This window comes from Podarcis vaucheri (genome assembly GCF_965113315.1).
Source record: "Podarcis vaucheri genome assembly, chromosome: 15".
Lineage (NCBI taxonomy): Eukaryota > Metazoa > Chordata > Lepidosauria > Squamata > Lacertidae > Podarcis > Podarcis vaucheri.
In genome coordinates, this window is record NC_138753.1 from 6,210,364 (window position 1) to 6,233,171 (window position 22,808).

Below are 22,808 nucleotides of genomic sequence, written 5' to 3' on the forward strand. Positions count from 1 at the left end.
GGTGACTGTGCCACATTGCCACCACATCAAACTGTCAGCATCTATCGGTCCCCTTGAACACAGACTACAAAAATCAAATGAGCTCTCAGGGTTGTGTTGTTTTTTTAAACAGGCTTAAGAATTCCTGATTCAACTACAATAAAGAAAAGTTTTTTTTTTGGGGGGGGGGGACCTCCAGCTCAGACCATAAGCATATATGTCATTTTTAAAAAAAAGTTTTTAAAACCTGGAAGTTTAATGCTAAAATCTGAAACTTTTGAAGGAGAGTTAGTCACAAACTGGTTATAATTTGAGGCACCCATATCCAAGTTTGGTACAGTTACCCCCCCCACCACCACCCTAGAGTTTTCCTTTCTAAAGGTTCAGGAAGTTCTACTTGCACACACACGCACACACACACACACACGGTCTGTAGCTCATTGGTAGAGCATCTGCCTTGCATGCAGATGGTCCCAGGTTCCATCCCCGGCATCTCCAGGTAGGGTTGCGAGGGAGACCCCTGCCTGAAACCCTGGAGAGCCACTACCAGTCAGTGTAGACAAGACTGAGCTAGATTATGGGGAAGAGTGCATACACTGGCATCTACTGTTGAAAATAACATTTTATAAAAGGAATTACATTAGGGATGCTGCTTAACAAATATCTGCACGTGAGGCAAATCTGCAAACAGAAAATGGGTATACACAGTCGTACCTTGGAAGTTGAACGGAATCCGTTCCGGCAGTCCGTTCGACTTCCAAAACATTCGGAAACCAAAGCACGGCTTCTGGTTGGCTGCAGGAAGCTCCTGCAGCCAATCAGAAGTCGTGGAACACCCCCCCCCATCGGATGTTCAGGTCCCCCCAAAAATTCAAAAACCAGAACATTCACTTCCGGGTTTCGATCGATCGGGAGCCGAAAGGTACGAGTACCAAGGCATTTGACAGCCAAGGTACGACTGTATTTGGAGAAGTAAGTAGTTAAAATGCTGGTGGATTTTCATGAGAAAACAATAGAATCATAGTTGGAAGGGGCCATGAGCATCGCCTAGTCCAACCCCCTGCAATGCAGGAATCTTTTGCCCAGCATGGGGCTTGAATCCATGGCCCTGAGGTTAAGAGCCTCCTGGTCTTTGCCGACTGAGCTATACTGCAACCTGAAGCCAAAAATATGGCAAGCTGACGTTAAGATTGGGGAAATGGGGGGCAAAAAACCTGAGAGAAAGCAAAATTGACAGATCAACACATCCGCACCCTCTTGTTTGCAATCCCCGCAACTGGAATTCGGCAGCGCACTGTCTCCGAAACTGGATATAAAATATAGCCATCGTGTTGCCAGGGGGCAGGGGTGTGAGTTAGTAAATGGGTGGGTGGGCCTCCATGCCTAAAGGCTAGATAGATGGCCTTTCAAACTCTACGCTGTTCAGAAGTTTTTAGAGATCTGATTATGTACAACTTACTTTGGGGCAGGGGGTGGAGGAAAAGACTAAGAAAGTAAGGCAATAAAATCAGGAAGGGATTTTATTTCCCCACAAAATCTGAGGGGGCAGGAAAGGAAGTACCCCATACAGATCTGATTTCACACTTTAATTCAGAAAATGTTATTAGCAGCCATGGAAGAACCATGTAATGCCTTGAAATCAAGGCTAGTTTCCCTGCTGCTTTGGCTTCAGCAAACGGGAAAGCGGATCCCTCGGTTATCTCAAGGCCATGATGTGGGGAGAAACTGACACCTATTGGTAACTTTCAGATTACTCCACGAATGCTGTTTTTCCCCACTTTGAAGAAAGGGAAGCTGTTTTAAGCTTTAAACACACACACAAAGAGCAAAACAATGTAATGCAAAGACTAAGTAAATTCAAGGCATTTCCACCCCCCCTCCTGCCATTAAATCCAAAGCTTATTTAGCTATATTTTTCCTTTTAAGGACAACCAAACCTACTTCTAAAGTAAGCTTGTGTTTCAGCATGCAGGGAGGGGACCACGATAAGCAAACAAATATACATTAAGGCTAGCCTAGTTCATCCTCTTCAAAAGGTCAGAAAAGTTTACATTTAACATCTGGGGCAAAAGACAGATTTCTGCTTACACAAACTGAAGTTAGGACTTCTGTCAGGGTAGACCTCAGTTCCTCTCCTCCTTCAGATGCCCTTTGTTTCCCCACAGAACGAGACAGGGACATGCAAATGTGGGCGCTAATTCATGCACGGATTTATTTATTTACAAACATGTAGCCTACTTTTCCAGTGGTGTCCTCAAGGAGGCTCAAAGCATAAATAAAAGAAGCAGCGCACCCTCCTCAAACTTGGTGCACATTCGTTCTTTTCCCCTTTCAGAACTGGAGGTACGCTTCAGTCTAGTTAATACAGAACCAACTAGGGACAGGCAAATCTGTCCATTCCAATTTATCTTTTTTCAATCATCAGTTTTGCACATTTCAACACGAGGTGTTGTTGTTTTTTAAGTCCTCATGAAAACCCATCAACATTTCCCCTAATACACGCATTTCTACTCACACTTTTCCCTAGTATATTTATTTTTGAACTCATTACTAGGCGTGAGAACAGCACAACAAAATTCAGAGAAGTGTGGACTTCAAAGTATGATTGTCACTTTGGTTTGTGGATTGCTTCAGAAACTGCGAATCCGGGAACCTCGTCTATAAATGCCAGCTGAATCTAATTTCTCCCCCATCTCTAGAACCAACTCATGTGAACATCATAGGTGACACAGAATTCCAGGCAGGCAAGTGAGCAGGGCTGATTTCTGTCTCCCTAACCAGTCCGCTTGATTTCTGTGCTGTCTGGAAATGGAGCATAGAAATGCAGCAAGCTGGCTAAGGGTGCACAGAGCTAGGGCTAGCCCAAGACGTTTTGGCACCTGAGGCGAACGCACAAAATGTTGCCTCTCATTGGCAAGTAAAGAAGCAGGGAGTGAAGTTCTACACTGGGAACACAGGCTTGGAATCAAGTCATCCTTACCCAACGGTTGAAGGTGGTTGAAGAACCCAGGAGACCCCAAAGCGCAGCCCTTGCCATTTTCTCCTTAGGGGTGGGAGGAGACCAGCGGTGCCTCCTATTTGTCTAGAGGTAGAATTGTGGTGGAGCTACCAAGGAGGAAGCAGATGTGGCCTCCAAGAAGAGTGTTGCAGCAGACAATACATTTCTTGGAGACAGGATCTGCTGCTCTTGTGTATCCTGCCAACCAAGGCATTCACCTCACCTTGCCTCATGTCCAAGGTCCGCCTATGGACACAGCAATCCATCTGTCCTTCTGACAGCCCCCTTGGCAGAATACAAATTATTTTACTAGTCTGCTTAGAGACTAATTGCTTGCATTTCTATGCTGGCTGCAGAAGAGGGGGCCTTATCCTATTCCACGGTCAGCCCAGAGTTGTAGGCCACTAACCCCTTAGCAGGCTAGTAAAAAATCTACAGGCTTAGAACATGTGTAGGCTTGTTTACAAGGCTATTAAAATAAATATTGTTGGGAGGGGGGTTTCAACCATCAGTTGTGGTGTGGGCAGCATCAAGGAATCCCAATGTGTCATTGCTTTCTGCTTTAGAATGATGTCACTGCAGCTGGGGGCAGAGGTGGTGGAGAAATCAGCACTGCAGATTCCTGCTCTGATGGATTTAGAAGCAACATGGGATGCTGCAGCCCCTCTGATGACACAATAGTTCTCAACCACCTGACACCTGTGCAGTGGAGTCTGCCACGGTTTCATCTTATTCCCCATGCTCTTTATCATCCACTGGGTGAGGTCATCCAGGGATTTGGAGCATACTGTCATCAATGTGTGGATGACAACCAGCTCTATTTCTCCTTGTCAGCAGAATCAGGGGAGGCCGTGCTGCTGCTGCTGCTGCTGCTGCTGCTGCTGCTGCTGGACTGGAGGCAGTAATGGGCTGGATGAGAGTCAACCAACTGAGATGGAATCCTGAGGAGGTGCAGTTCACATGCCCAGGATTCAGGAAGATGATCTGCTCCTAATATGGATGACCTCCCTTTTAAAGGAGGTTTGTAGTTGGGGAGGGGAAGCTACTAGATCAGGCATAGGCAAACTCAGCCCTCCAGATGTTTTGGGACTACAACTCCTATCATTCCTGACCACTGGTCCTGTTAGCTAGGGATGGTGGAAGTTGTAGTCCCAAAACATCTGGAGGGCTGAGTTGGCCCATGCCTGTACTAGATCCAGTACATGTGGCATCTGTGATATGCATTACATTTTTCTCCAGCTATGGTTTGCCAGCTATAGCCATTCCTGGACCGAGATGGTTTGGCCAGAATAACTCATTCTCTAATAACCTTCTATTTTTATTGCTGTAATAAGCTGGGAGGGGGCCATCCTTGAAGACAGTTCAAGGAAGCTGGCACATACTTTTTGCAACCATATAATGTCAGTTTTACAAGAGTTGCACTTGTAATATGCATATGACTGAGCTGTATTCATGCTGTTGTTATATAAAAAACCTGAACAACTTTGCACCTAAGTACTCAGAGAAGTGCCTCTCCCTATATCAATCTGGCTGGGCCCTAAAATCTGCAAAAGAGACCCTTCTAGGGGTCCTGCCAGCATTTCTGGGGTACATCAGTCATTAACTGTGGGCCTTTTCTGTGGTGGCACACCAGGTATAGAATTCCCTCCCATTAGAAATATGACAAGTGTGTACATTGTATATCTTTCTCCACCAGTTGAAAACATCTTTCTTCCCCAAGGCACTTGAAGGTAGATAATGAATGCTGGTCAAATATAACTGCTTTCTGCTGTTGCTTGGTATGGATTTTAGTACTGGTCTTCATTTGCTATATAGCCCATGCAGGGGAACCTTTGGCCCTCCAGATGCTGCTGAACTACAACTCCCATCAGCACCAGCAAGCATGGTCAATGGCCAGGAATGATGGAAGTTGTAGTTCGGCCACATCTGGTAGGCCAAAGGTTCCCCACAACTGTTATATCATATTCTATAATTTTAGGAATGCATTTTATATGTGTAAACTGCCCTGGGGTTATTTATGATGAAGAGTGGAACAGAAATTTATTGAACTAATAAATAAAATTTTAAAAAAGTGTGCCCTGGCACAACCTTTTTGCCTTGCAGTAGAAAATAGTTTTAAAAACAAGAATAGACCAATAATGCCAAGTCAGTATAAAACAGGAAACAATCTGAAATAGCAACTCCCAACCATCTACAACCAAGGCAAGTTAACAGAAGTGCCAACTAAGTAACGCTGGTGTATTTCTGATCAGAGAAGTTCAAAGGGTCATCGCCAGTAAGTTCCTGCTGCCGGGGGTAACCAAGCTTACCTGTAAAAAGTTGTCATTTCTGCATCGTCAAACAAAGCGATTATATGGAAGCAAACATTCTCTAAACATCCATGTTTTACAAACCTTGAAAAAGATATCTCTAGCCCGATATGAGTTTACTTGAGGAATATCATATGTGGTCTGAAATACTAGAGGAAAGATTGTGCACTTCCTTAATGGCATCCCTTTTGCACACGTCCCATTGAATAAGCAACTATTATCCCATTAGAAAACCATTTCAAACCAGAAGAAATCTGGGAGCAACACTTTGAACACACGTTTTAATTCCTACAGCAGTAGGATGAGGATTGTCAACAGGTTGGGTGCCAGAAAAAGCAAACAGGAATAATCCAATGGGGATGGTTTGGCACTGTGTAAGAGCACACTTCTCTCGCAAAACTCTCCTACCAGGAATTATGAACCTGTGGCCCTTCATGCCACCTGAGGCCGATGGGAATTTGAGTCCAGCATCATGGGGGGGGGGGGTCACCTCCATTTTATACCTTTCAAAGGGGCTTGTGCAGGAGAAATCCCATTGTCATGCCCCTTGGTTTTACAAGTACTGGGTCCCCAACAGATCGACAATAGCTCCCAGATTTGGCCACCATGGAAACAGAACTCTGTTTTTAAGGAGGTCACCTAAACCAGGTAGCAAGTCTGATCAAGTTGCGTTTGATTCGACCACAACCATTCAGGAAGAAGAGGAGGGGAAACAGAGCTCAACAGGATGCTTACTTGTGACAAAGAACTTTTTGGTGAAGGTACAGCTGTCAAAGGCAGCAATTTTCTCCTGTAAGACGACAACAAGGATCCTGGGAGCGAAAAACAAAACAACAATGAAATATCAAGATACTAAAAACTGAAATGGTGGGATTTAGACATTCTGCTTTCTATAGGGTATAATAATAATAATAATAATAATAATAATAATAATAATAATAATAATAATAAATACTAGTCCTGCTTTACAAATGCTCACTATGCAAAAATTCACTTATCCGAACACAAAGAATCATTACCCAAACTTCAAAATATAACCACAGGTTCAAATATCTGAACAGAAAGCAATTTTTACTTCCTTGTTTGCCTTTTGCTGATCGGTTGAGGGAGGAAGATGGAGTGATTGGACAAATCAGAGAGCATTTTCTCTAGGTTTTCCCATCTCCCCTTCCCCCATGCTGGCATCAAAATTCCATGGTTGGAAACAATCAGAAAATTTCACATAGGAATCAACGGAAATCATTGACTTATTACATGAATACTTGCCTAACGAGCCACTTCCAGGGAAATGCACTGTGTTTGTAAAGCGGTATCTGTGTGTCACTATAATTATGATAATCACTAGATTATTGAAAGTTGTCTGTTCTCTATGCATCTGAACCCCTCTTAAGACGCCATAACCAAATTCTGTACGATAGTTCCTGAGATCAAGGAGCAAGTTTTTGTCTATATTTGGATATAAAGGTGGGTGCCATTTTGCATCAAATGGCAGACTGAACCTTTCAAAACTGCACTGACTTGAAGGAAAGACTACCTCAATTTTTTGTTTGTTGGTTTCTTAGAATTCCTGAGCAATGCTGGTTATGAAGCTGCTAACATATTTTAGGGAGCAGGCACTGCAGGAACAGAAGCTGAATTCTGTGGCCAATACCAGATTGAGTTATTTGGGATGGGGTGTGTGTGTGTGAGAGAGAGAGAGAGAAAAAAAAACCTCAGGTAGCAATCCTGGGTGTGAGAATGCAGGAACTGCAAATGTAGTGTGTGCCTTTTCCACCTGTGAGATGCCAGAAAAACACAAGAGGGTCTGTACCTCTTTAATAAAACCAAGGTTATGCCTGCTGCAATTTACATTTATTTTTTTAAAAGCATCCTTTCCCCCCCGGTGACTCAAAATGAAAATCCATCACTACCACACAGCATATTAATCTAAAAAGTGTTTCATCCTCAAAAATAATCACATTGCTGGTTTTTATTGCAAATCTGCCGGGCGTAACAGCCGTGCCGTATTTGCTGAAAGTGTTTTGTGTGTCCCCCGTTCCCCTCCCCACACCCTCCATACAATGGAATTAAGAGGAGGGGGGTGGGATAGGGTTTATGTAATGAATCACTTAAAATGATTATCAGGACATGAAGCACAAGGACGATGACAACAAAACAAAAATTTCAAGGGGACAGCAGCTGGGAAGCCATTTTAGATCTCTGTAGTAGACACCACACATGGAATCAGCTCCAGCTGGTGCAAAATCCTGCAGTGAGGCTACTGGCTGCAGCAGCACATAACTCAGGTGATTAAAAGCTTGCACCGGCTGCCCATATGTTACTGGGCGAAATTTAAGGAACTTGTGTTGATTTACAAGGGCCTTAACAACTTGGGTCTAGGATACCTTAAGGACTGCCTCGTCCCTTATAACCCTGCCTGATCACTGAGATCTTTGGGGGAGTCTTTGTTGGCCTGCCTCCCCCCATGGCCTGCCTCTGTTGGCCTGCCTCTGACCCATGGCTCAGATGTGCAGCTTATAACTACTTAAAAGCCTGCATTTGGTCCAAGCTGCTCCCATGGAAGGCAATGATGGACAGCAAAATGAAATATAAATGGCAAAGTGGGTTGGGGGCTGGATGGAGCAAAGTATCCAAAGATAAAAGGGCTTACCTTTTGTTGCAGTGCAGGTCATAAATGGGCGTTTTGAACTGTATGGATTTTACCATTTCACCAGTTCGCAAAGAATGGAGGTCCACGCAACAGTAAGGAGGGCTGGTGCTGAAAGACATCAGAAAAAACACAGGGTTGGCTAGCATATTTAGGCCAGCTAGCAAATTCAAGGAGTTATGATTAGGATACAAAGCCCACAGCAACTTCCAAGCAGTTTATCTGAAGGATCGCTTGGCCCATGTGTGGCTGCTCAGCAGCTTCAACCTGCGGAACTAGCCCTTTGACAAGTACCATGTACTGTTCTTTCCACATTTGCGAGAAATGGATCATTTAGTGTGGCAGCGCCTATGCTCTAGAACTCCCTGCCAGTTGATATTGGGTAGGCCCCTTCTCTATATAATTTCTGACACTTGCTAAAAACATTTTTGCTTAGACAAGGCTACCCAAACATGTCATTTTATTACGTACATTTGTTTTGGTTTTTTAACTGTTGGTTTTATCTAGATTTTGATAATTTTATTATGTTTACTGTTTCAAAGTCTGCTTCTATTGTTATTCTTAAAAGAGCATTTCATGCCATTTTATGTAAACCACTTACGAGATTTATTTATTGATTAAGCAGTACATAAATCTAGGAAAATAAAATAAACAAACAAAATGCATTTGAATATATAACAGTCAGAATGATATGATTCCCCAGAAGAGCAGAAAAATGACTGAATGTAGCAATCTGCAGAATGCTACCAATAATAATAATACAGTGGTACCTCGGGTTAAGAACTTAATTCATTCCGGAGGTCCGTTCTTAACCTGAAACTGTTCTTAACCTGAAGCACCACTTTAGCTAATGGGGCCTCCTGCTGCTGCTGCGCCGCCGGAGCACGATTTCTGTTCTCATCCTGAAGCAAAGTTCTTAACCCAAGGTACTATTTCTGGGTTAGTGGAGTCTGTAACCTGCAGCGTCTCTAACCTGAAGCGTCTGTAACCAGAGGTACCACTGTAATAATAGGGCACATACAGTGGCTTAGACGCCAGATTTGGGGGATGGGAGAGAGATCTGATTTGCAGCCCAACAGCAGTTCAGTGCTTCCCCATAGCTTCCTGCAGCTCCCCATACTAACAAAGTTTGCATCAATTGCATTATTTTTGTTAGAAAGGATTAAAAATGCAGACTAAATTAAGAAAAGTAAGAGAAACTATAACTATTCAAGCTGCATAGTTTTATGTGTTTTGAAAAATATAGTATTATCATTATGAAATTTGCAAGCTGGCTTACAAAAACAATGCAGCAAACATGGTAAGACATGTGCACATATGAAACCAACATGACACCAAGACATGGTGTCATGTTCTGGAGATTTGGGCTGAAACTGCACATTATGAACTACAGGGCCCACATCAGAGTGGGGGCTTAGGGCAGAGACCAGGGGCCCTGCAGTGCTTGGCAGCGTGAGCAGGAGTGGGCCCACATGCAAGAGGATCAGTTGATCATATTTTGAAGCAAATACACATTACCAGTCAATGAATGCACTTAACCAGTAAAAGGGCTCTCATTACAGAAGACCATTCAGTCCAGGGTCTAAAGTTACCTAACCGCACCACTGATTATGATGGTCACAAGGTGGCCCTGACGTCAGTGGCCCAGTGCGTCTTCCCCCTCTCCTATCAGGTAAGCTAAAACTGCACAGTGTGATGTCATCCTGCTGCGTGAACATCCCCGCCCATGCCAACGAAAGCAGCCAATGAAGCGGAGGGGGGAAACTTACAACGGGATGACATCATCTGCTATAAAGTTACTGGGAAAGGGAGAAGAGGAGACCGGGGAGAGGAGAGAACTACTACTTTTGGCAGCATTTCTCTGCCCCCGCCCCACCTCCAATCCAAGCGATCTCTGTAATGTCTAGCTTTCAGCCCCCATGTTTTGACACATGGACAACTCAGGAGGATACTGGGTGGCCAAGAACTTTGAGATTTCACTGTGAAACACACACGTCGCCGGAATGGGACTTACGGACAAGCAGCTGAACCGCACAGCTGCCGATGTCAACCCCAGTACAAAGAGCCCATGGTCGTTTCAACAGGCTCCTTGTTTGTTTTAACAACAACAACAAAAAATCCATATGCGGCACGTGCCTCTTTTATCATTTTAATATAAATAAGGCTCTCCAGCTGTTCATTCAAAAGAGAAGCAGCCGCCGCCAGCTTTCTTTCAACAGAAAAAGGGTAGGCCGGGATGGAAGAGGAGAAAGGGAGAGTGGCAGGCGCCATTTTGCAGGCCAAGAAGCGGCTTTGATCTGGCAGTTTCACTCCCGCGACACCTTTTCCTTCCTCTCCCCCTTCTCCTCCCCGCCTCCTGAAGAGAGTGCACTGAAAGGTTGGTTGTTTCTAGGAAGCTGCGCAAAAGGGTCGGCTGTGTAACACACACAAACAGGAGAACACAGATTTTAAAACAGAGGGAGGAAATATTACAAAAAAGGTGTTTGCTACTGCTTACGGGTGCACCCAAAAGGGATATAAGGCTGATTGCATGGGTGGTAATACTTCAACTTGCCTCCCACAGGAGGCAGTGGTGGCCATCCCTATGGCTGGCTTTAAAAGAGGATTGGGCATATTCATGGAGGAAGAGAGGGTGACTGGTTGCTAGTAGACATGATGGCTGTGTTCTGCCTCCAAGGTTGGAAGCAGTAATGCTTCTGAGCAACAACTGCTGGAAACCGCAAGAGGGACGAATGCTCTTGAGGCTGGGTCCTGCTTGCCGGTTCCCGACAGACATCTGGTTGGCCATTATGGGAACAGGAGGCTGGACTAGATGGGCCATTGGCCTGATCCAGCAGGCTCTTCTTAAGTTCTTCTGTTAACCTGCAGGAGTATGTAAGGGGGCTCATGACTGAGCTCCCATACATTAAAGCAGGCTTCCTCAACCTCGGCCCTCCACATGTGTTGAGACTACAATTCCCATCATCCCTGACCACTGGTCCTGCTAGCTAGGGATCATGGGAGTTGTAGGCCAAAAACATCTGGAGGGCCAAGGTTGAGGAAGTCTGCATTAAAATCATTAAACAAAATCCCATACATATATTAAAGTCTTTAAACAAACAAACAACTCCCTGCACACTGCAAACATCTTTGGGAGAAGAGCTGAAAGGCTAGGTATCCCAGTGATAGATATGTTTTCCATGTGTGTATAGGAACAAAGGATTGTAACAAACATAGCTTTACTTAGAGCAGACCCCCTGAAATTAATGAAGACACATGCCCATTTTCTTTCAGTTGAATACAACTCATAGGGAGCTGCCTTATACTAATCTTTTTTAATAAGCTAAGTGGCCGATCCATCACATCATCTTGTGGCTGCGAGTTCCACAAATAAATTGTGTGGACTTTGCCACCATAATGGACTGTGATTGCCTCTAGCTTTAACTGCTGAGGGTTTTTTAAGCTGGCTGCCTGGGGGCTAACAAAATGGCTGTAGGTCAGGGAAACACTGTGTTCCACTAACCCCTCCTTCGAATTAAGGAACATAGGAAGCAGTCAGACCACTGATCCATTTAGCTTAGTACTGTCTATCTGCACTGAGTGGCAGTCTCTCTTTTTTGGTTTCAGATGGGAGTTTCTCCCAGCCCTACATGGAGATTTCAAGGATTGGACCTGGAACCTTTTGCATGCAAAGCAGATGCTCAACAACACAAGATACCTTTCATAATATTTATCGGATTTGTCCAGAAAAACACACCAAGGTATTTTTTTAAAGTGACATTTCCCCAAAGTGTGTGCATATATCACTGAGACACAAAACAGCAGAACTCCTTTAAACCTACCACAAATTGCAGGAGGTATGGAAACACTTATTTTTCAAAATCAGAAAAAGGTGCTCCCAATCTTAAGACATGTGCTACTAAACCTAATCCTTTCACTTGGAGGAGGAAGCAATAGTAATTTGGAAAAGACATGGTAATTCTTTGCCCCAGATTGCCTAACAGCAGGTCTCAGGAATGAAATTTAAAATGCACCTTACCCTGAAGGGGATACAACCAAATCAAATGCACTTACATTTCCCTGCTTCTTTGCAGGCACAGCTCCACTTCACAAAGAACACAAGACTGCCTCTAAAACTGGTAGCACTGCCCTGGGTTTCCCCAGTCCCCTACATTAATTTATCCCAGAGGCAGGCAACATGGTGTCTTCCAAATGTTGCTGGACTACAACCCCCAACAGCCCCAGCCAGCGTGGACAATGGTCAGGGATGATGGGAGCTGGAGTTCAACATTCATCTAAAAAGAGCATTATGTTGGCTACATTATGATTGGCTCCTTTGTCCTGATATCATTACTATTTGCTTCCCACCCTGCCCTCTTTCAGCAGTCAATGAACCAAGTGGTCTTTAATGTTTTAAAGCCATAGGTTACAAAAGAAGAGAAAGAATCCTGATTGCAAAAAAGTAACATTCGCAATAAAATCTTATTTATATCATATTATGAGCAAGTAAAACTTTGGCTCGAGCTTCCAAAAAGCAAACCTTCCCACGGCTAAAAGAGTCGCTCTAAGTCAGTTAGTTGCAACTCAGGTCAGCTGGTAATTCAGATCAAGAGGTAAGTCCAGAGATTTACTTCACATCACAAAGAAGATTGGCAATATAATAAACAATGTGGTACATCCTCCACAGAGCCACAAGGACAGAGCCTCATCTCATAAGATTGTTTTTTTAGAAGGTTGTATAAAACTGCAGTTTGCACTAGCTGCAAACCATTTCAGGCAGCAGCTTCAGCTGGGTGCTGGAGATTGTGTGTCTTGGCGATGGCAAGTATCAGCTGACCCACCTTCCCCAGCCCAATGCCCTCTGCGTGTTGTTGGACTACAACTCCCATCATCCTTCACCATAGGCCATGCTGGTCATGGCTCTTAGGAGCTGGACTCCAACAACATCAAGAGGACACCGTGTTGACAAAGGCTGATCCAGACACTGCAGGCAGGAGGGATTTCTCCACTTCTCTCCTCAGCTGAGAAGAGTGTCCTGGGCTCTCCTTGCAAGCCACCCAGCTCGGGGTAGAGGTGAAGGGAAGGCCAGAGGACAGCTGATCCAGCCAAAGAGTCTGAGCAGGCTCAGTGCTAGAGCATCTACTCTACATGCACAAGGTCCCAGGTTCAATCCCTAGCATCTCTAGGGGGGTGCTGGGAGAGAACTCAGTTTGAGATCCCGGAGAGCCACTGGCTGATAGTGAAAACAATCCTAAGCTTGAAGGACCAATGGTCTGTCTCAACTGTAAGACAACTTCCTATGTTCCTCCACTGAGTGAGGCCTGGCATTTGCTCTGGAATACATACAGTCCAAATTAAGAAGAGGGTTGGTTTTTTTTGAAAAGCTTGACATGTTGTGCAGGAAGACCGAACACCATCTTAATCATACAGCAAGCCCGCTGAATATTTTATTCAATCAACTGTAATATTTGAACCTGGCTGGTCTCCACCAGCCAGACAACAAATTATATGGCTACACAGCAATCTGGGACTCTTAGACAGCTGCCCATCTCTGCCCCCACCATAACGGCAGGAAAGCATGGATCCAAGATGTGCTTGGAAATGCTCAGGGTAGTAATAATACTAATAGTGCAATAATAATTGGGCAGGAGATCAGTTGGTACAGGACTCAGCATCTGGCATTGAAGCCCACAGACCCTTCTTATACTCCTAGGGTGATTTTGTAAAGTGTGAAAGCGCCCTCTGAATGTATCCTAGAAGTATTACTGACAGACAGAAGGCCTGATTATTAGTAATCTAAAATGTCCTGTGAGAGAAATTTAGATTTTCTCCTTTAGTCACTAAGAATTCTTCCTCAGTATTGCCACCCCAGAGCTGTATGTCATTAGTATTATGTAGCTGCTTCCCCTGACCACATAAAAAGTGAAGAGTTTGGGTTTTTAAATGAAAAAGAAAAAAAGAAATAGCGTACATGGGCGGGGTGTGTGTGGGTGCTATATCAATAGTTAGTTCTATGTTGAAGTTTCTCTAGGGCCTCTAGGTCACTGATCTTCAGTTTGGGACCTGCTAGTATACTGATGATCAGTTTGGGACCTAGCTGGACCATAAAGAAGGCTGATTGCCAAAGAATTGATGCTTTTGAATTATGGTGCTGGAGGAGACTCTTGAGAGTCCCATGGACTGCAAGAAGATCAAACCTATCCATTCTTAAGGAAATCAGCCCTGAGTGCTCACTGGAAGGACAGATCGTGAAGCTGAGGCTCCAATACTTTGGCCACCTCATAAGAAGAGAAGACTCCCTGGAAAAGACCCTGATGCTGGGAAAGATTGAGGGCACAAGGAGAAGGGGATGACAGAGGACGAGATGGTTGGACAGTGTTCTCGAAGATACAAACATGAGTTTGACCAAACTGCGGGAGGCAGTGGAAGACAGGAGGGCCTGGCTTGCTCTGGTCCATGGGGTCACGAAGAGTCGGACACGACTAAACGACTAAACAACAACAACAACAGCAGGTTGGGTTGCAGGAACAGGACTGCTATCATACAAATATCTGGCATTGTGTCATGTGAGATGTCCATCCTCCACCCTTCTTCTGACTGTAAATCATTCTAACTGATTCTACATTGTTGTAACCTACGCCATGACCTTAAGGCGAAGGATAAGTAAGAAATATGAATCATCCTCACCAACTTTAAAAAAAAGTTAAAAATTGGTGCCCAGATGCAAGTTTGGGCTAAAGGTGGGCCCCAGGTCTGAAAACATTGAAGATGACTGTTCTAGTGATTGGGCTTTAGATGTTGGTCATGACCTACCAAAACAAAACTGAGACTCACAGGCGACTCAGACGCTTTTGGGTCAGATCCCCAGAGGTATACATAGTGGTGCACTCCACTGTGGGTGTACTTTATGCTCCATAACAAAAGCATTATCCCCAAGGGAGGTATCCAGAGTCTGCCAGCACCACAATGGAACCTTTTATTTACTGCATGCACATACAACCCGAAAATCCAGTAGAAACTCCAAACTCTACAGTTGTATGATTGTACTCCAACATGCAAGAGAAGAAAAATACACATCCTGAGATTTAAGAAGTTTGTAAGCCCTGGCTGGTGAGCTCTGCAACAACTTTGGTTATTCAAATAAGCACAAACCACAGTTCTGTTCAGCTAACACCCCACATCTTTCGTCCTTTGAGTGAAAAAGAACCTCAGAAGATAGAAAAATTAGCAACATCAAAAGACAAATATATCAAAGTCTTTCACAAAACCCCAGCCTGCTTTTAATTTTAAAAGAAACAAACCAAGGTACAGCTAAACCAGACTTTTAACTTGCTCCATATATAAAAGCAGTTGTGGGCTCAAACAATTAGTACTGCTTTTTTTTGTTATTTTCAGTGGAATCCACAGACACAAGCTTATGATATTAAGAGATGACAGCTGAGCTTAGAGAAGGAAGAGGAAGGTTGAATCACAGAATCGTGGGAATGAAGGGGCGTGCTCTGAAGAGAGAGGGTCAAATGGGCACAAAGAATCATAGATTCATAGAGTTGGAAGGGACCCAAGGGTCATCTAGTCGAACCCCCTGCAATGCAAGAAGCACCCAATCCAGGTTCTAAGAAAAATAAGTCATGGAGAACCAATACTGCCCTCAAAGGAGGAGCTTTCCTGGTTTTCAAAGAGAGTCACCCACAAAGCAACAAAAGATAGTGCCTTCTTCCAAACTTTTGCTCGATAGCTTTGTAGCTCAACACAAGAGAACGAAAAGGGAGGAGGGAATGATTGTAAAACAGATGTGGAGGGAGAGGAGCTGTCCTCAAATAGCAGCTGTATAAACCCAAGAGATGCGTCTGTCAAGGGCAGCAGCAACAGAAGATGATGGTGGTGGTGGGACAGCAGGAGGAAAGAGAAATCACAGTAGCAAAATGATAAGCAGCCAAATAGGGATGAAAAGGCAACATTTTCCGTTCCACTCTGTATTTTTCCAGGCAGCACTGTTGCCTTTCCTACATTATTCAACTCGCTATCCGCTGTGGCAAAATGTAATTAATTATGTAAATTACATTATTCCACCCTATTCATTTCAGTGCAAAGGAAACACAATGCGAATGGTGGGGAGGGCATATGCCAATTATGCATCATTCATGGACTGATAATAACAACAGCGAATGCCATTAATATTTGCTGGATTTAACTCCATTCTGGACATATGACAAATGCATGAAAATCAGCAATTTCTGTTCCTATTGCCACTGGAATTCTCTGACATCCATACAGCCAACAGGGAGCAATGCCTGATGGCTCCTGGTTAATATGAGTGCGATTCCTATGAACCATGTTCTTACTAGTGAATGCCTAACCCAATTGCAGCCTTCTAGATTAGTCAGTAATTCTTCCACATTTTTTTGGGGGGGGGAGGAATAACCAGTTAACATGTTTTTTTATTATATTGTGTATTTTTTATTGTCACGTATGCAGCTTGGAGCAATTGGTTTGAGGGAAGCAATTTGTAAGTAAAAGAGCTTGCCATTGCAACTCTCTCCACCCCACAATTATATTTCCATGCTAGTTATTGGGTTCCAGACTGCTTCCTAATACATCATTCTCTCAATTACTTACTCAAATTTAAAATTATTTCAAAATACATGTTTTCTCTTCTGATCCATATACGCAATTGATGTCTTTACTTCATTTATGAATCATTCTCATGAAATATCCCAATGCAATATTAACAATGAAAATATTGTAAAAGACCAATAAAACCGTGATATGAAGAAAAATGGAGGAGTTGTGGTAGTGGTGGTGGTTGTTCACATCTTGGTGCGAAACTAGGTTTATTTTGGAACAAAGAGTCAAACTAGTTAGTTTAATCCAGTTCAAGTTTGACCGAAGTTTTGTTTTGTTTTTTAACTTAGATTTTTATACCACCCTTCATCCAAAGATTGCTGGGCATCTTAAAATAATCAAAACAGCAAAATACAGTGGTGCCCCGCAAGACGAATGCCTTGCAAGACAGAAAACCCGCTAGACGAAAGGGTTTTCCGTTTTTGAGCTGCTTCGCAAGACGATTTTCCCTATGGGCTTGCTTTGCAAGACGAAAACGTCTTGCGAGTGTTCCGATTTTTTTCGCTCCCCCCCCTTTTCTAAGCCGCTAAGCCGCTAATAGCCTTTTAGCCGCTAATCCGCTAAGCCTTTAATAGCCGCTAAGCCTTTAATAGCCGCTAAACCGCTAATAGCGCTAATCCGCTAATAGGGTTGCTTCACAAGACGAAAAAACCGCTAGACGAAGAGACTCGCGGAACGGATTAATTTCATCTTGCGAGGCACCACTGTAATATCAAGCAGCAGCTGCTGCATTTTAAAGAGACTGTGGCTACAATCCTATGCCACCTGGCAGCAAGCCTCACTGAACTCAGTAAGACTTACTTTTGAGTAGACATGTATAGGATTATACTGTTAAAAAAAAAATCACTACCACAAGCTAGAGAGAAGTTTAGGAGATATATATATTCTTGTACAACTCAACACCAAAGGATTTTTCAACTTTTAAGCCTCAGGTTTGGGTGGGGATGGGTGTTTCTGAATAAAGAGTTTGGTTCATATGGCAAACGTACCATAAATACAGTTCGTTCAGAGTCAGAACCATAAATCCGACATCATCCATAATATCGAAATTGCAGGGTAGGAAGCTTTGACATTTGGGACATGTGTAATCCAAAGACATCCTGTACTTGAAATGTATGAAACATGATACGCCCAAAAACGGTTACAGAATACTTCCATACCAGCTAGGAAACTGAAATTTGGAAAACACACACACACACACTGCCCAAGAGTTACTACAAGAGTCTAAGAAGCTGGGTTCCCCCCCCCCCCATGTAATAGTCAAAAACTGCGAAGGATAACGGTGACTTACAATAAGGGTCACTGATATGGAATGGCCATCACTAGCCCAGCACAGTACAAGAAAATCCACATGTGAGAGTATTGGATGGTGGGAGGAGTGTTGCCCCATCACACATTTGAATCTGCTTTGGATTAAGGGAGCAGGTATTTTGCTCTGCTGATCTCAGCTGAGGATAAGCAGCTGCAGTGCAAGATGTCTGTGGAGAAGATGCTGATGGAGCACAAGACGGGGAGAGGGGACACATGGATTGACTGTAGGGCCAAGCAGTGTGTAGGGAGCGGAGCTGCTTTCAGACAGCTTCCAGGTGAAGACAGCACTTTGTTTGGCTCCTGCTCTTCCAAGGTATTTGGCTGCCCTTGGAAACATCTGAAAAACTTATTTAGCCACAATGACAACAGAGAGCCTCCAACTTCAGAGGCAGTATACGTCTGAGTACTAGATGCTGGGGAGAAACATGGAAGAAGGCTCTAGCTTTCATACTGTATTTCTGGGCTGTCCAGAGTCATCTACTGGGCCATTGTGGGAAATGGGATGCATCTAATCTAACTGCAAGAAGCATTCAGAAAACTGGATCCATGCATTCAGAACACAGACTATATTTACTAGGACCAGGTTTTCCAGCCTCAGGTCCCCATGTTTTGTTGGAATACAACTTCCTTCATCCCTGATCACTGACTAAGATGGGTTGTAGTTCAACAACTCCTGGGGACCCAAGGTTGAAGAACCATGTCATCGTGAAATTAGATTAGCTTGAAATTGCAACTTGAAACTGGATTAGGTTAGAGCTAATATTTCTATGCTGTTTTTCAGCTAAAGGAACATTCAAAGCAGCTTGTAATACAAAGCAAAAAAAAATACAATAGGTAACAACAAAAATCCAGTATAGATTTATACAATGATGCATTCAATATAATAAAATTACAAACAATAGTATAAGCCAGCTGCTGTTCTTTTGTCCCCAGTAGAATCTCCAGGACTCTAACCAAGATCCACCAAAATACAACCATGAAGATGAGTAACAGCTAATAGACAAAGCGCGTCCCCGTTTTCATCAAAAAATAATAACATGATAACATGATATAACAGAACAGAACATGTTTTCTTCTGTGAGATGCACTCCACAAAAGCAAACTCAACTGGTTTAACACCAGGTATGCAAAGAGATGGACAGAAAGGGATACAGGAGAGGGAAGAGATCAGTAGTTTTATTTTGTAGTCATCCCAGAATAGAAAGAACCAACTTGGATGGCTCTAAAATAATATTAGACATATTTTCGGAGGAGAAGGATATCAATGGCTACTAGCCATTTTTGGAGCAATATGCCTCTGAAAACTAGTTGCTGGGAGCCACAGATGGGGAGAATGGCTGTTGTGCTCAGGTCCTGTTTACGAGCTTCCCATGGGGGCATCTTGTTTGCCACTGTGAGAAAAGGGTGCTGGAACAGGTGGGCCTTGGGCCTGATCCACCTGCAGTGCTCTTCTTCGGCTCTTAAAAAGAAATATCTGCCCTCAAGTAGATGGGATTACTCTAGGTTGGAGCAGGGCACCTTTGGCTATAAACACACACTCACATGTACAACTGCTGCTTTCTGTGACCTGTGGCATCTTCTCTCACAGCAGAAGCTGGCATTTTAACCAAGGCCTGCCTCACCTGAAAAAAATTAGTGTGAGCCTCATTTTCCACTACAGTGAGACAAGTCACGTGTCACCAGACACTGCTGTAATAATCCCATCACATTTTTGCATTACTTAATATATTTGGATAAATGAGTCTGTTTTAATATGGACTAAAGGATTCCACCCGACCAAAAAAGCCCCCCAAAAACCTTTATTGGTTTTATGAATTTCTATATCCCTCAGAAAGCTTCATCCTAAATCCATGATATCCCACTCACTCCAACCCCATTTCAAAGGCTGAATTTTGCATCCTGAGCCCTAAATTAGCTGAAAGCGTATTTGAAATTACAACATTATACAGATGGTCCGTTGGGAGCAGGCAATGCTTAATCTAGCAAATAAAGGCTGAGTGCCCCCTTCCACACACACACACACACACACACACACACACACACTACAGCACAATTTTCATTATCATAGAATCATAGAGTTGGAAAAGACCACAAGGGCCATTGAGTCCAACCCCCTGCCAAGCAGGAAACACCATCAGAGCACTCCTGACATATGGTTGTCAAGCCTCTGCTTAAAGACCTCCAAAGAGGTCTTATGCCAGACCTTTCAAGTGAAAAAGAAAATGTGGCAACACCAGGTCTCCCTTTAAATATCTTTGGCACCTGCAAAGGTTTTTGGGCAGGCATATTGCTTTGTTTCCAGCCCATGCATGTGACATAACCTCCTGCTGAAATCTTGCAACATTGCATGCCACAAATGCTCAGGCTAACTTTGTCCTGCTTTTGTTGTGTTGTAGCATCAAGAGTGATCCTCCAAAGAGGAATAATGCAGTAACAGTGGGGAAGCATCTCAGAACAACTAACCAAGTGGAATGATGTGAGGACGGTCCAATACGAATCTGCCAATAATGTGCTATTATTGAGTCGGTAACATATTGCAGAACACAACCTCCCCACCACCACACAAAAAAGCACCAGTCTAGGTTCTGGCTCCCCAGCATGAATGCGGAAGGAGCAGACATGCACTTCAAGAGAGCCATTTAGCTGGCTGGGGGAGTTGAGCTCACGTCTCCTGGGAATGATCAGTGTTGGGCTTGTGGCTGAGTATGGGATGGGACACCCAGATGAGTCCCACTACAAAGACCCCCTAAGGGGCAAAATAGCAAAAATAAACAAAACCCCAGCACAATGTAACCTACAACCAGCCAATCAGATAAAGGATTACAATTCATCCTGTAAACAAAAGCTCACTGCCATAACAGAAAAAGACTTTAAATCTAGACAGGATCAAAACAACAAGCCCCAAACAAACAAGGCTGCATTCTGCACATCAAGAGCGGCAACTGCACGCCACACAGTTTAACAGAAAGCTGTGGGGTTGCTTAAAAGTTTGCAGCCACTAAAAGCTGGCTCCAGCTCATCCCGAAAGACTTCCATTGGCAGCCAAACTTTTACCCAGCAAACGCAAGAGGCGAAACGCAGCAATTCTGCAGCGCCACTTAAAAGACGTTAAGAGACCCAACTGGCGCGGCTCTTGTGTAGGCTGCCAAGAGCCGAGAACTATAAATCAGTTTTTTAAATGTTTCTTCTGCTGGACTTCAGCATATATTAAATACCATTATTTCTGGTCAGGAACATTTGAGAAATATATGCAGAAGACCAGGAAGGTTAATATAAATTCTTGCTGAGCGATAGCAATACGAAGGTGTGTGTGTGTGTGTGTGTGTTTGTTTCAGCCAAGGTAAGAAAATGGCAGTTAAAAATACTAATATTTACTTTTAACTTGTAGCAAGAATAAGAAAAAAGTAAGTGTCTCAACACCTTAAATCAGAGGTGTTAAAACTTTCTGCCTCTAGGGAATCTTTTCCAAACTAACTTGCTTGCAGAGGAATCCTTGTGTATTTGTAGAAGTTTCTGGTGCGTATCACAAGGCTTTGTTTCCACATGGGGTTCTGACCAGGCATGTATCAAAGTCACAAGCCCTACATACCCATAGTGCTATAAATCTCAAAGGAAGATGGGCAGTGGTAAGCTAACAGAATCATAGAATTGTAGAGTTGCAAGGGATCCCAAGGGTCATGAAGTCCAACCCCTGCAATTCACGAAGACTGTGCACCGTGAGTGATCTGCAGTTCGGAGGATTCCCCAGCTAAGCTTCCAAGGAAATCCAGGAACCCCCTGTTTGAAAACTATTGCCTTAGAGGAGGAAGATAACTATTGCGGGAACTTGCTTTTGTGGCAAGGAATGTGGTATGGGCGGGGGGGGGGGGATGAAAGAGATTCATATAGGTGTAGGTTTGGCCTCCAGAACCTCTGAAAGCAACTATTTAATTATACACACAAGCCAAGATCTTCTGCCCACAAGACCCCACAGTCCCAGAACACACCATACCTAATGTCTGAAGGGGATAATCCCTGCAGATGTCTATAAGGAGGAAGATGAAGCCCCCAAACCAACCCCCCCCCCCAAATTTGAGATTTGCAATTCAGGTGAATTATTTTAATTGATCCTTATTTCACATTAAAAGCTCCCTTATTCTGATATACATATAAACAACTTCTATTACCTTTGCATTCCAGTCTCCTCCAAAGTATGCAGGGCAGCATCCACTAGCTTAAACCCTTACCTTTATCCCTTAAATAAAGATGTAGCCAACATGGGGGCTCCAAATGTTGTTGGGACTCGAGCTCCCATCAGCTCCAGCATGGAGCCAGTGTTCAGGGATGGTGGAAGTTGCAGCCCAACAACATCTGGAGGGCCACAGAAGGCTCCATCCTGAGCTAAGACATTGGAGGAGGATGGGGGAAGCCACAGGTTCAAATCCCCATTTAGCTATGAAGCTCCATAGGTAACCCCAATCTCAATCTCTCAGCCCAACCGAAGGATGGGAAATCTCAGGCCTGGGGGCCAAATGTGACCTTTTGGGCCAGTCTATCTTGCCCCAGAACACACCACAGGCCACACTCCTTGCTTGCTCTGATGCATACCCCAAGTGTTTTTGCCTGGCTGGAATGACTCCTTGAATCTGGAAATGGCTCTTGCTTGCCTGGATGGAAGATAGAGAGGGGGTCACAGAAACAAGCCTACTGTACAAAGCTGCTCCACCCACTTTTGCTTCTGGCCCCGCTCACCACCAGCATGTGGCCCCTGGAAGGCAGCTTAGAAGGGAATGTGGCCCTTGAGTCTGTACTCCCTGGTCTAGCCTACCCCACAGCTGTTTGTGAAGACAGCATGCTATGGACCAGGGTGAGAGGAGACAAGCATGTGTGGCTCCTATAGAGTTCGGTGGAGAATAGGCAGAATAAACATGGAATCAATAAATAAATCCATTCATCCATTTCAGAAACTTTTATTAACCCTTCC

General features: G+C 43.9%; 1 protein-coding gene across 6 annotated transcripts in view; it reads right to left on the reverse strand.

Annotated features, from left to right (window-relative positions):
- BCAS3 (BCAS3 microtubule associated cell migration factor) overlaps positions 1 to 22,808 on the reverse strand; it is a 466,426-nt gene that overhangs the window by 393,042 nt on the left and 50,576 nt on the right. For all 6 annotated transcript variants that reach the window (XM_082200800.1, XM_082200797.1, XM_082200799.1 and 3 more), the window contains exons 8-9: positions 7,937 to 8,044; positions 6,022 to 6,098 (exon numbers count right to left, since the gene is read on the reverse strand). In XM_082200800.1, the coding sequence (XP_082056926.1) occupies positions 6,022 to 6,098; positions 7,937 to 8,044 (185 nt within the window). The remainder of the gene's footprint in view (positions 1 to 6,021; positions 6,099 to 7,936; positions 8,045 to 22,808) is intronic.